A 12807-nucleotide genomic window follows, 5' to 3' on the forward strand; every position below is an offset into this window, starting at 1 on the left:
ATTGTAATACTTCTGGGATCGGCCATTTTGTTTTCGAATAAAAAAAATAGAAGAAAAATTTGAGAAATAGTCAAAGTAGATAGGATTTAACCAACATAATTATTACTTCTCAATTGGAGTGTCTGGTACCCACCTTTAATCATTTTTGTCGCCATTGAAGTGGGAATGTTTGAACGCTAAGCCACGGAGATAATGATAATAAATATCTATATATTTTAAGGTGCAATTTCAGGTGGATGCAATTTATCAGACTTGTTTTCGGCGTTATTTTTAATTCTGTAAACGAATATTTTAAAATAATTTTATGTAGTATTGTACTTTTCTGCAAACTGTGAGCTTTAGAATTCGTAAATATCACACTTCTTCTATAAAGGAAATGTGCCGCCATCTACTGGCTTGATTCACTCAGTAATATCATCGATAATTTGATTGTGAAATGTAAATAATACTTAAGTAATATTGCTATTGTTATTACTATTAGTGGCGAGAGATATAAAAAAAACTATTTTTTTAGGAAAGAAGGGCTCAGAAAGTATAATATTATAAGACAAGTTAACAGTGAAAAAAGGATAACACGTCTTAAAACTTAAGTTAAATGGCGAAAGGCACGGAAGTTTTAACTAATCAATTTCACGGTAAGTTAATAAATTACACAATAATTTGGGCTTAAGACTAAATGTGATATTTAGTGATTCACTGCATGTTCGGGCGTTATCGCATTAACTTGACTAAATTGTCAAATATAACAGTAGTACAATGATAAAGCTATTGGCTGAGTAACACTGTTCCACTCCAGTACCACATAGCACTTACATAAAATGATAACACGATAAATACACTACTACAATAACTACAAGTAAAAACATTGCATTTCCTTAAGTGACGTAAAATTTTGGCGTTAAATTGATTAATTCATGTAGAGTTATGATTTTGTATATGATTATATAAATAGAATGGTCAAATGAAAATATCGTTCATATATGATGGTAATACAATTTAAATTTTTATATTTATGTTTATACATTCAAATTAGTTGTTCTTTATTTTTGTACGGAACAATTGGTAATTGTCTATGTAGGGTTAACTTTTAAGTTAACTCACTGTGGCTCAGGGTGTTGATCAAACTTAACCTTAGTACCAGTAATAAAAAAACTAAGTTATTGCCACTAGGCACCAAGTCTAGGTTTAAGTTAAATGGCGATCAGATTAGATATCAAAACAGTTCTAAATTCAATAACTTATGATTTTTTTATACTTGGTAGTTTAATTTTAATTGTAAATATACATACACACACACATATATGCAGCATTAGTACTAGAAACTGAGTGCTATTGTAATGGCTTGAGTGATTTATTTATTATATATGTTATTGAGTAGGCTTCCATCTGTATTAAATATGTAATACAAATTATAATAAACCCAAGTGCATTACACCTTGCACTAATTATGGTTAAAGTCGTTAGCCATCTGTTTGTCTAACTTACCAAATGTGTTGTACCTGAACATTGCTTAATACATCTCGAAATGGTTAAGAGTTTAATGGTCTTAGCAGAATTTTTTTATTTATTGATTAAACCTCTATCATCAGCAAAAAATTCTTATTTACTAATTATACCTCTATCATTGTCATTAATATAAGTAACAGGCTCAGACAGTGACCCCTAATAAAGACCACTAGTAATAAAGATTCAGTATAACTGGACGCTTTCAGAAACAACTTTTTCATTGTCTCACTCAGCCACCATTAAATCCAAATAGCTAGTCTTTCTTCAACCATAACAAATGTTATTTTTTTTAGCAAGTCTTCTATGTGGCACCTTGTCACAAGCTTTTTAGAAATCTAAGTACACCAATTCTGCACCCCTTCCATCATTCAGGTAAGTAACCCCCCCCCCCTTCCCAAGTTAACAGTGTAGTAAGGCAAGATATCTTAGTGAATCCATATTGATTCTTTTTTGTGGTATATTTGATAAAATATTTTGTAAAGCAGGCTCAGAAGTAAGACTGTTTAACTTCCAGGGAAACTCTTGTTACCTCATTTACAAATAAGCGTAGTGTTAGCAAGTAGTAACTCTCCATAGGTATCTGCACACTGTCTGTTGACCTACCAAAAGTGCAAGTAGCTCACATATCTGATCTTTGACTTCCTTTGAAACCGTAAGTTAAACATTGTCTGGTTCTAGGGCTTTATCTGACTATAATCTCACAAATTATTTATTCTGTATCAAAGGATTAATGTCTATATGATTCAGGTAAACTTCAATATTTATCATAGTGTTGAGGGTTAGGAACATTGCAAATATTCTATTGTGAGATAACAGAGAAAATTTACAAGCACAGCCATCTCATCATTTTCAAACAAAAACCTTGACATCAGCATCCTTGTAAGAACTCAACCCTGTTTTAACATTTTTCTGACCATTAACAACATCAAAAAAGTCTTTATTATTAGTTTGAACATTTTAAGTTTAGGAGTAGTAACATTAATGGACAAATAATCTTTCCTCACTTTGACTTTTCTTATGTTCTGTGTAACTTGTAATGTCTTAGTGGAATTTACCAAACTTAATACAAGTAGCTACTTATTCTGTTTTGTTATTCAAATGAAATTTATTCTGTTTTTAATGTAAGGTAATGAATATAAGTAATTGTAACTCATGAACCACTTACCAGTAGTTGCTGAAATTTTATGATATTTTCTATTATTTCAAATTGGTTTTAGGGTACAAAAGTTTGTTTTTGTTCTACTAACAATTTATTATATTGTAATTAATTACAGTGTACATGAAAGATACATTTAAGAAAATGTATGGGAACAATGGGTACTTTAATTCTACTTGTTATCTTAATTTTTTTTAAAGTTTAAGATAATGTATCAACACTTTGTATTTTTGTTATCTTAAATAAAATGTATGCAAGAAGCATTTGTATGACTTGATTCAAAGTTATAGCTGAAAGTTTTAATAATCTTGTAAGTTTGTTATTTTCTGTGCATATAAATTTGCAAACATAATATATGTAGTATTTATAATGTTTTTGAAGTCAAAGTAGGTCTGTTGGTAAAGTTTTATATAATTTTTGATTCTTAGATTTTGAATAAGGTGACAATTTTTTCATGTTAGGTAAATTTCTCTCCTACTATCTGTGGCAGAATTGTTTAAGTGTGCTTGGAAGTCAGTTTAAAATATTGACATGTCAAGAGGTTTTACAAACACTAATGTATTCATCTTTTAATTTTTCTGTTCTTGTTTCTTTATTCAAGGTGAACCATTTACATATGACCCAGAATTTAGAGGACCAATCAAAAACAGGTGAGTTTACACTGTTTTTTGTATATCAGTGAATTTGGTCATAATTTTGTCCTCATTTAGGGGACTAAGGTAGCTGTAAGTAACTTTGAATAACTTTAAAAGGTTTTAGATCAGTGTGTGAATTATTAAAAATAAATTAAAATTGAATATAAAAAAACAACTAAGATGTAAATGATAAATCAATCTACATATTTTTTATTATTCAACATCAAAATTGGTACTGAATAAAATGTTTAAATCCAACCCATAAGTTAGTATACAAATGAACTTGAAGATTCTACTAAAGCCATAAAGCTTGTAATAAAACTTGATTAGAAATCTTTGTAACTAAACTTACTAATCTAAGACCTTGAAAGTAAACAAAAACATATAGACACTGTGTTGTGGAATTTAAATAAAAAATAGGAAATCAGAAAAAAAAACATCTAGGCTAAGAGAAATAAACTAGAACAAAATACTGTGTCTGCTGTGTGGAATCAACATTTTCTCCATTCTTAGTTGATCTTGTAGCTCAAAGTGTTAGAAAAAGAAGTATAGTATTTATCCATTTTTTGAGTCACATGTTTTTAAAAAGTGAAGTCCTTATATATATATTTTGAGTCCCATGGCTATAAATATGAGTGCTGATGGTGTAAAATAAGGTTTGTAATATTGAGATTTTGTATCTTTTTCACTTGTTTGAACCTAGCATAGTTTGAGGGCACTTCATTATATTTTATTTGTCTCCCCTGAAATGTTTTAGAGAAATAGTTTTTGTTTTTAATTGTTAATTTTCATTACTCTGCATAAGCTTGTTTTCATTTGATTGCTATTTGTAAGCACAAACCACTTTAGAAACAGAACATTTAATATCATCCAAGGGAGATAAGGATTAAAAACAAATTTTATGAAATGTTTTTATTTCAGAATAACAGTTAGGAATGATTGACCATACTATGTTGAACATTTTGGGGATATTTTTCTGTGTGTGGAAAAAGTGTAAAAAAATGAGTGGAATTGGTAAAAGCAATACAAAAAGAACAGTATTTGCACAACATGTAAAAACTGCAAAATGGCAGCCTTAACACTCAGTCTGCAAGTTAAATATACATGTTTGTTGGGTTGATATCCAAACAAATCTTTCCAGTACTCTCTTTTTTGCATTCTGAATACAGATTTGAAATCCTCGCAATATCTAGAATCTGAATTGCCCAGCAGCATGGCCAAATTTAAACTAATTTCCAGGTTATAGGAGAGTAAAACTCATACATCAATCAGAGGGTAATATATAAAATTAATTTTGGCAGTGGTAATCGAGCACAAACAAGGCAAGCTTCTGCTACATGGAAACTTGATGAGAATTTGAACTGGAGGTTATAGGGGGTGCTTAGAGTGAAAAATACTAATATGTACTTTCAAATATTATGTTATATTTATGTGCATTTATTGAGATGGGTTTTGGGGTAAGACAAAATATGAAAAGACATGATATAGAGGAAAAATTGAAGCAAAATTTTTGTTTTATTTTATATATTTATTTTTGGCTTAATTTTTTCTGTTGTATCTTTGATTGCATGCCATTTTATATCTTACCAAAAAAAATGCAAAATTATATGGGTTAACAACTAACATCAAAAAATGAAAAACAAATGAATAGCAAAGTTGAACTTGTGTTTTATTTCTTTGTTTAAAACCAACTTAAACTCATAAAATGTGAACACTACATACTTTGTTGAAAGTATGACTTTTTAAAAACAAATGTTGATAAAGGTCAAGGTGTCTATCATCACACTTTGATTTAAAACTATCAAGTTGGTCATCATTAAACCTTTCTGAACCATTTATGCAAATGAGCATGAATCGTTCTAAGTTACTTTCACTCAACGAAGAAGGAAGAGGTGTGCAAAGCAGATTCATGGCTAAGAAGCCATGTTCCACATGAGCTGTCAATGGAGGAATCAGCAAACTTAGTCAGAAAAGAAAAGTGAGATTAGTGAAGTGATTCAAACTTCCATCTGAGGCTAAAAACTTGTAAACATCAGCAGCTGTGGGCATATCAATAGCTATGTAAGTTTGAACAGCACTGGAATTAAGTCTCCTTTGATAACTAGCATGTTAACTTCCTTCTTTATTTTTTCTTATAAGGACTGCACAATTGAACTCGTGCATGAAATCATCAAATTTAGCTAATGTATCCACTGCATTGATAATTGTCACCTCTTTGTTTGAATGATGGTAGTATTTGTCATTTATTGGCTGGCTGTAATGATCACATAGTGTTTTTAAGAACTCTTTCTTAGCACATGTAGATTTATTGACACTCTCTAGTTTGAAGAGGTTGAACATTGAGTGTACATGAGATGTTTCTTCCATTTCAGAGATGAGATCATCAATCATTGGCTCCTTGACTGATGAAATTAAACTTGATATTTAATCATCTATTGCTTCTATCCTACTAATTGCAGTGAATGTTCTTAATGTCCTAGTAAAGCCCATGGCTTTTGCACAATATGCTAGAAGTTCCTTTGCCGGTCTAAAATATTTCAAATTTGTTTCATTGCAGCTGTGGTTTGGCATTTCATCCTTTATGCTGTATAGCTCTGAAATAACATGGCTGAATTTGCTTATAACTAAGCTGTAGTTCAAATTCTTAGTTTGTAAAATCTTACAAAACAAATTTATTGTAACCATAAATTCTGCAAGCAGGAGCAACATTAAAATAAGATTAGGGGAGAGCAACTGATCTTGTATGCCTGTGAAGATTGCTTGAAGTGTAGCAACAGTTTAAACTGAGATTACTCATACGGAGGTTTTGTCGTGAGTTAACCAGTGTGTGATCCATGCCTTCAAAATCTTTAAAGATGTCAGCTCCTCGATCCATTGGTACCCAGAAAAGATTCTGCCCATAGCCAAGAAGCTCCTCTGCGAGGTTGGAGTGCCACTGGCAGTGTTGGTGACTATTGTATGCCTTTGGGGTCTGTGGAGGCTCAGTTCTGAGAATTTCTGGATGTGTGATAAATCTTAACCATGGATCCATGAGCACTACAGGTCTTTGAGTCAGGATTAGTCATTCAGTTCACATCTTCACCACCATTATCCACCCAACCTGTAGAGTTTCCGTCTCCCACAGATCCTCAGCTTTTGGAACTTAGTTCTATGACTATCAGAGTTTTGTTGGTCTGGGGGTAGAGAGAGAGTCGTGCCAGTTCTTCCAGGGTTTTATTCCCTTAAGTTTGTTGGACCCAAGAAGACATGAGACTGGCATCTAGTTATCGATCTTTCTCATCTATATCAATTCCTAGATTCTCCAGGGTTCACTATGAGTTGGCATTTTTTACTAGAATTGTGGATGTCCAAGTTCAATGTCATTGGCTCCTATCTGTACATTGCCATAGTGGTTATGTCCTGCCACTATTGGCATTTTTGTGTGCAAGGGTCATGTACTGCAGTTCAGAGTTCTTACCTTGAGATTAGCATCGACACCATATGGGTTCTGCTGAATAATACAACTTTTTTTCTCTTCATCTCCATTCTCTAGCCCTGTGCACACACCATTGCATGGACGACTGGTTACTGCTGGCACTATCTTGTCAATTGTCAGAATGTCACACCAGGATTCAATTTTTAATTTTTGAAACAACCAAAGCATGGCTTCATTATCAGAGCTGAGACATCTGTTCTCACTCCAAATCAATATTTTGTCAGTCTGGGTATTTTTTTCATTACATATCTCAGTTGAGCTGAGCCGACTCCCATTTGGCTACATGCTGTGGAACAGAAAGTCCGACTCTTACTCACCTCTCCTTCTCCCACTGCATGAATGGTTCTTTCTATTTTGGGAATGTGGGCATCACTTGAATCCTACATATCCTTGGGACAAGCACACAAGAGATCCCTTCAACGATCTTTATGTGACCACTGGGTCATAAATAACAATTCACTGGATTCTCCAGTTTCATTATTCAGGATCATTCTCTTTGATCTCGTGGCATTGTTAGATCAGGACAATATTCAGATTTGGTTTCCTCTGCCACAACCTCATCCATAGGTCCATCTCTTCGCGAATGCCTTGCTTCAGAGATGGGGTGCATATCTCAATGGTCAGGAATTCCAGGGTCTATGCATGCTCAACAAGACTTCCCTACACAATGTTTTAGATCTTTTGCTCTTCAAAAGGTGATGTATCATGGTCTTGGCTTATTAAATCATCAGGCTTCACTCCTACAATTCCATAGGGGTGTCTTTCATTTCCTGTCAAGGGGGCACTTGGTCCAGGACTCTTTGTTTTTGAACCTTGGATCTCCTTTCTTGGGACCACTCCTATCATATCACCCTACTAGCTTGTCATGACTTTGGTGGCAGATCAATTGTCTCGACCCAAAGAGATTTTCCCAACAGAAGAGATGCTGCATCATGAGGTTTTTCTGTTGGATTAATTCTCATTTTGAAACACTGATGATTGATGGGTTGGCCTCTCATTGGAACACCCAACTACTGGCAGTTTGGTTTCCAGTACCTTACCCTTGAGCATTGGCAATAGATACATTCCCTCCGGATAGGACAGGATTACAACGTCACACCTTCTTTTCAATTTGTATGTTACCAAAGGTACTAGCAATGATATGTCCCAACCCATTGTCAGAATAGCACAGGATTGGCAGCTAAACCCTGGTTTCTGCTTCTGCTGTATCTTCAGGAGTTTCCACCTCTTCCACTTCCTCTTTGGCCATCTCTCTGGAGGCAGCCATGATCTGACATCATACACCTGGCTATCCAGAAACTCAAGCTTCAGACACGGAGGTTATGCAGTCCTTCACACAGCTTTGGTGTTTAATTTCTAAGGTTGCCATGTATCTGTCTCAGTCTTTGCTTAGATTCACGATGGATATTTATCAATGGAAATGGCACACATATTGACAATGATGTATTGAGAGTGGTTGAACCCACTTTGATCAGAAGTACCAACCATAACTTGCTTTTTAACCTGGTTCTTTGGCAATGGTTTTGCATCTTCCACAATTGCTTTGCATAAGACAACATCATTAACTTCCTTTCAATACTCGAGACAAAAACTTCTCTGAGTTCTCAGTACTCCCCAGCTTCTTCATGTTGTTTTGAGTCCTTTGTTCCAAATGACCAATTCAGTTACCTAACTGGTGTATTAAGGTGGCATTAAATGCCCTTTCTCAACACCCATTTGAGACCTTAGCCTCATGTGCCATGTATCATCTTTCCCTGAAGGTTTATTTTTCACTACTGCTGACCTACAGATATCGTTGGTCAGGGTGGTTTGCTCTGATGATGCACAGGACACTTTATCATTCTACCTTTATCCTCAAACTGGTTATTCTGCCCTAAGACACTGGTAGCCAGGGACGGGGATAATTCCTTTTCACCGATTCATCTGATCACTATTTCTCACTTTTATGACTGATCATATATCAATCACTTGTTATGTCCACTAGAGGTCTTGAAGGTTTTGTTGCCCATACTAATGTTTAGAGATGCTAGACAATGACTTTTTTATTCATTGTTATCATTCAGTTTCTCAGGATTTGTCCCCAGTTACATTGATGAGGTGGGTATGAAATTGATCCATGTTGCTTATTCTGGGCTCTCTTTGAAGGTGAAGAGACTTCTGCTAGTCATGTCTAATCAGATTCATCGCATTTCTAAGTCCTTAACAGCCCAGTTGAATTGCCAGCTAGAGCACATTGTGCAGGCTGATATGTGGACCTCTCCCAATACTTTTGTCTGACATTATTTGCATGATCTGGTAATATCTTTATCTGAGGATTTTTGACTACCACTTCCACTAGATTATACAGAGGGGTAAGTATTTTCATTGCTTCACTTGCTTTTCTTTACCTCATTTTCACAGGATCCCACTGTGTGGTGAGTGTTGCCCAGGCACGTGTGTTTTTATCAAACCAATTCTGCACTAGCAAACACTGATTCAATATACTTTATATAGGTTGCAATAGGCTCTGTAGAAATGAGGTGTTCCATAAGACCACCTAGAGGCTGACCAGGTGCTATTACTGTACTATCATGACTAAAGCATAAGGGGATCTTGCCCCTCCATACCAATCATTGGATTGAATAACTTGGGGTTGGTTTGCTTTTATAAAATTTAGGGAACTTGGTTCACCTATTGCACTGTTTTTAGAGCACTTTTTCTCAGGACTCCCCAATGAGCATTACCCCACAAATTCTACTAGTGGAGCTAGGGAATCTTTACCACATCCAGTTTCCAGTAATTGTTGTGGTGGACAGAAGCTTTTCCTCCAGAGTGTTAGAGTGAATTTCCTCCACTCTTGGAGAAGAGGGCAAAGCTGGGGCGTTCCTACCCAGGTCTTTTTCCAGATGTCAGTAGGAGAGGCATCAGCATATGTGGGAGCCTACTTGTAATACTGGTTCAGATTTCATGCTCGGGTTGGGTTGAGCGTGGCTCTTCTTTTTGATCAATATTGGTTCAGTACATTGTTCATGGAAGAGGGTCTATTTTCTCTTCTTAATTCTGTACTCAGAGTGGTCCCATCCAGGGTCCTTGGTTCAGCAAAATTTGTTCTACATCCTCCCAATAATTCCAGAGACAATAAGAATTTACCTTGTCCACTTGATTGGGGAGTGAAGATGGATGTTCATAATTTTTGAGTTGAGTATGGGCATGCAGCATTCCATCATTCTGAGCCTAAAGTGTTGCCTTTCGGACTTCTTCAGGTTGAGAGGAAGGTTTGTACACTTCAGTGTTGCTTACCTTCTCGTCATGATTCTGGTGGCTCGGAATACATCACTCTATGGCTACAAGTTGGGACCAACTCATAAGTATATATATGTGTGTGTGTATATATATATATACACACATATTGTGGTCCAATTGACCTAGCCACCAACATGGGATATAGGGACCATGGCCCTATAATTTCAACCCTGAACAGTGGAACCTCAGCTATCTGGCCAGTAGTGATGATAAATCATGTAAAGTTCCACCCACAGTACATGAATGAAGTTCTGGATGAAGAGCATACCTGTTCTGGTTGAAGTGCAGTTCCCCCACTTGGGTGCCAATCTTCTGTTGACACACCCATGATCTATACAGATGCTTTCTGTATGGATAATGCCCTCACTGGCCCCTACACTTTATTAATGTGGGATTCTAACTGTAGTGTGAGAAGAGGTAAGTATGTTTTGGAAGTTAACATTTTCTTAAATCGAATATGTATTTCCAATAATATTTACCTCTTTTCACACTCTCCCACCCTTCCTCCCTACTAAGAGCTAGTGTTAGAGACTGTAAAATGAGTCAGTCTCAAAAAAGTGATAACATTATCTGAATGAGGTGCTTATATACAGTATATACAGGATAAGGGTGCATTTATGTCAGTGGAGTATGTCACAATACAATTAAGGGCAATTAAGTGGGTTATAAAAGACTAGAGCAAGTGAGAAAAAATCAGACCAATGCTTAGATGGGCAAAGGATGAAATCCTAGCAGTCGAGTAATAGCAGTAGTATGACAAGAAGTAAGTATTATTGGAAATACATTTTCAATTTAATAAAATGTTAACTTGCTGAGAAAGTGCTGCATAGATCTGAATAAATGGTAGTCTGAAGGGGCAATGTTAGGAGAGTATGGAGGGTGAGACAGGACTTCCCAATTGAAATATCTGATTTTGTTCTGAGTCATTCTTGCAGAATGTGGTCTCGAATTGTCATGCCTTTTTCTGTTGATCAGTGCTGAATGTTTTTCAATGAGAGCTTGGTGCAAATGGTCCAATTGTTGACAATAAAGGTATGCAGTTATAGCCTAATTTAATTTCAAAATCTCAAAGTGAATTAAGCAGATTCTGTCCCACCAAATGGGCAACAAGACTTTCTGCAGGTGTAATCCTGGTTTGGCTGTTGGAAATGGGTTCAGGCAAGGGATAAGCCACTGATTCTAGTGCTTGGTGTTCACATAAGGAACCAATTTCTCTTCTCCTGTAACAATCTGATGAAGAAATGTTTTTTCTTATGTGTGGTTATCAATTAATTGCAAATTGTTATGCACTTGGTTTTGTTGTCATCTGACAGTTTGTGTGGAACCCAAACTCTTGTCTGTTGACCTTCCTGAACTTTTTAAGTTGTTCTTGTATGGTAGACCATGAATAATTAAATTTTTCTCACAGCTGTTGGATAACTTGATGGGGGTCTGACTCTGACTCAGGTCATTGTCCAACTCTACTAGTCTCCCTGAATGATGGCAACCTGAAAGATCAAAATCACCTGACCTAAGTTTTATGAACCACAGATGGCATTTACAGATACTCATAGCATCTTTATAAACCCCACAAATGTTTTTGGTTGCCTTTATGAAACTCATAGAGCATGCAATGTTGAATGTGATTCTCATTAGGAATGTGATCAGTCATGTTTTCTGATTTTCTTTCTAAATCAAATTCACCTGAAAAGAGATGAAAGCACATCATTAGAAATGTTTGAATTTAAGGTAGCAAAAATGACATTACTTTTTGGTACCCTAATATTTTATACAAGAGTAACATAATCTGGCTAGCCCCCTAAACTCCCAACCTTTGTGGTTGGACACTATTGAGTGGAGTAGTTTTTTTTGTTTTTTTTAGTTTAATAGATCAAGCCTTTTACTGGAAAGCATTTTTTTTGTTCTAATTTGAATGTCATAAACCACACCCCTTTGCCCATACATTCCATTGAATTTAGTTTCATTGACTTGAAGACTAGGTGTTAAAAGAAAACATTGTGAAGATTGCCGAAATGTATTTTTTAGGAAATATAGCTATAACATACAATGGCAGGAATGAAATGTGTTTTTACATCCTGAGATGTTTCACTGCTGAGTTAGTTTGTGCCATACTTGTAATTAATATTTTATGTGGGAATGCAAGAATTTTGTAATAACACAGTTTTCTTAAGAAACCTTCTGAAATCATGCTGTCTCATTTCTAAAGTGAATTATTGCTGCTGTGAAAGTTTATGATGTTCTTATTCCATATGTAATCTAAAATATATGATCAATGGCAAAAAATTTTTTAAGTTGATTATAGTGGTGGGGTAAGGACAACTACTGTCTCCATGCAATACTGTTGTAATTATCTATGCTGCTGCTTTAGGGTTCCTTCCTTTTACTGATGTCATTCTACCCTGGATATCTAATTTCCAATTAAGTAGAGCCTTCCAAGCATGCTAATTAGTCTTCTTAACACTGAAGTATCTGCCTCTTAGAAGATTATAAAAGTTATAAAGTGCATCTATTGAAATAATTTAGTGTCAAGCTATTGTAGGAGCTCTCCCCTTACAAAGTATATGAACTGCACTCATTAGACTAGATCGGTGGTCAGTAACCTGTGACCCGCGGCAATAATTTGACTGACCTGCCAAAAGTTGGCTTCACCATTGCAACCCGTAAGGGCACAATCATTGTTCAGTTAAAGTTTCTCGGCTATATGAGAAGAACAACAATATTAAAGGAAAGATGGGAAAGAGTCACGGCTACAG

General features: G+C 35.3%; 1 protein-coding gene across 2 annotated transcripts in view; it reads left to right on the forward strand.

Annotated features, from left to right (window-relative positions):
* Window positions 1-416: 416 nt before the first annotated feature.
* Window positions 417-12807, forward strand: part of LOC106465310 (choline transporter-like protein 2) — an 83271-nt gene continuing 70880 nt past the window's right edge. Inside the window, exons 1-2 of one of the 2 annotated variants that reach the window (XM_013925517.2) lie at window positions 417-635; window positions 3264-3312. In XM_013925517.2, coding sequence (XP_013780971.2) covers window positions 596-635; window positions 3264-3312 — 89 coding nt within the window. In that variant the 5' untranslated portion in view covers window positions 417-595. Of the gene's footprint in view, window positions 636-933; window positions 987-3263; window positions 3313-12807 lie in introns of those variants that run through there. The other variant, XM_022393181.1, reaches the window with a different exon arrangement.

This window comes from Limulus polyphemus, unplaced genomic scaffold (assembly GCF_000517525.1).
Source record: "Limulus polyphemus unplaced genomic scaffold, Limulus_polyphemus-2.1.2 Scaffold1903, whole genome shotgun sequence".
NCBI lineage: Eukaryota > Metazoa > Arthropoda > Merostomata > Xiphosura > Limulidae > Limulus > Limulus polyphemus.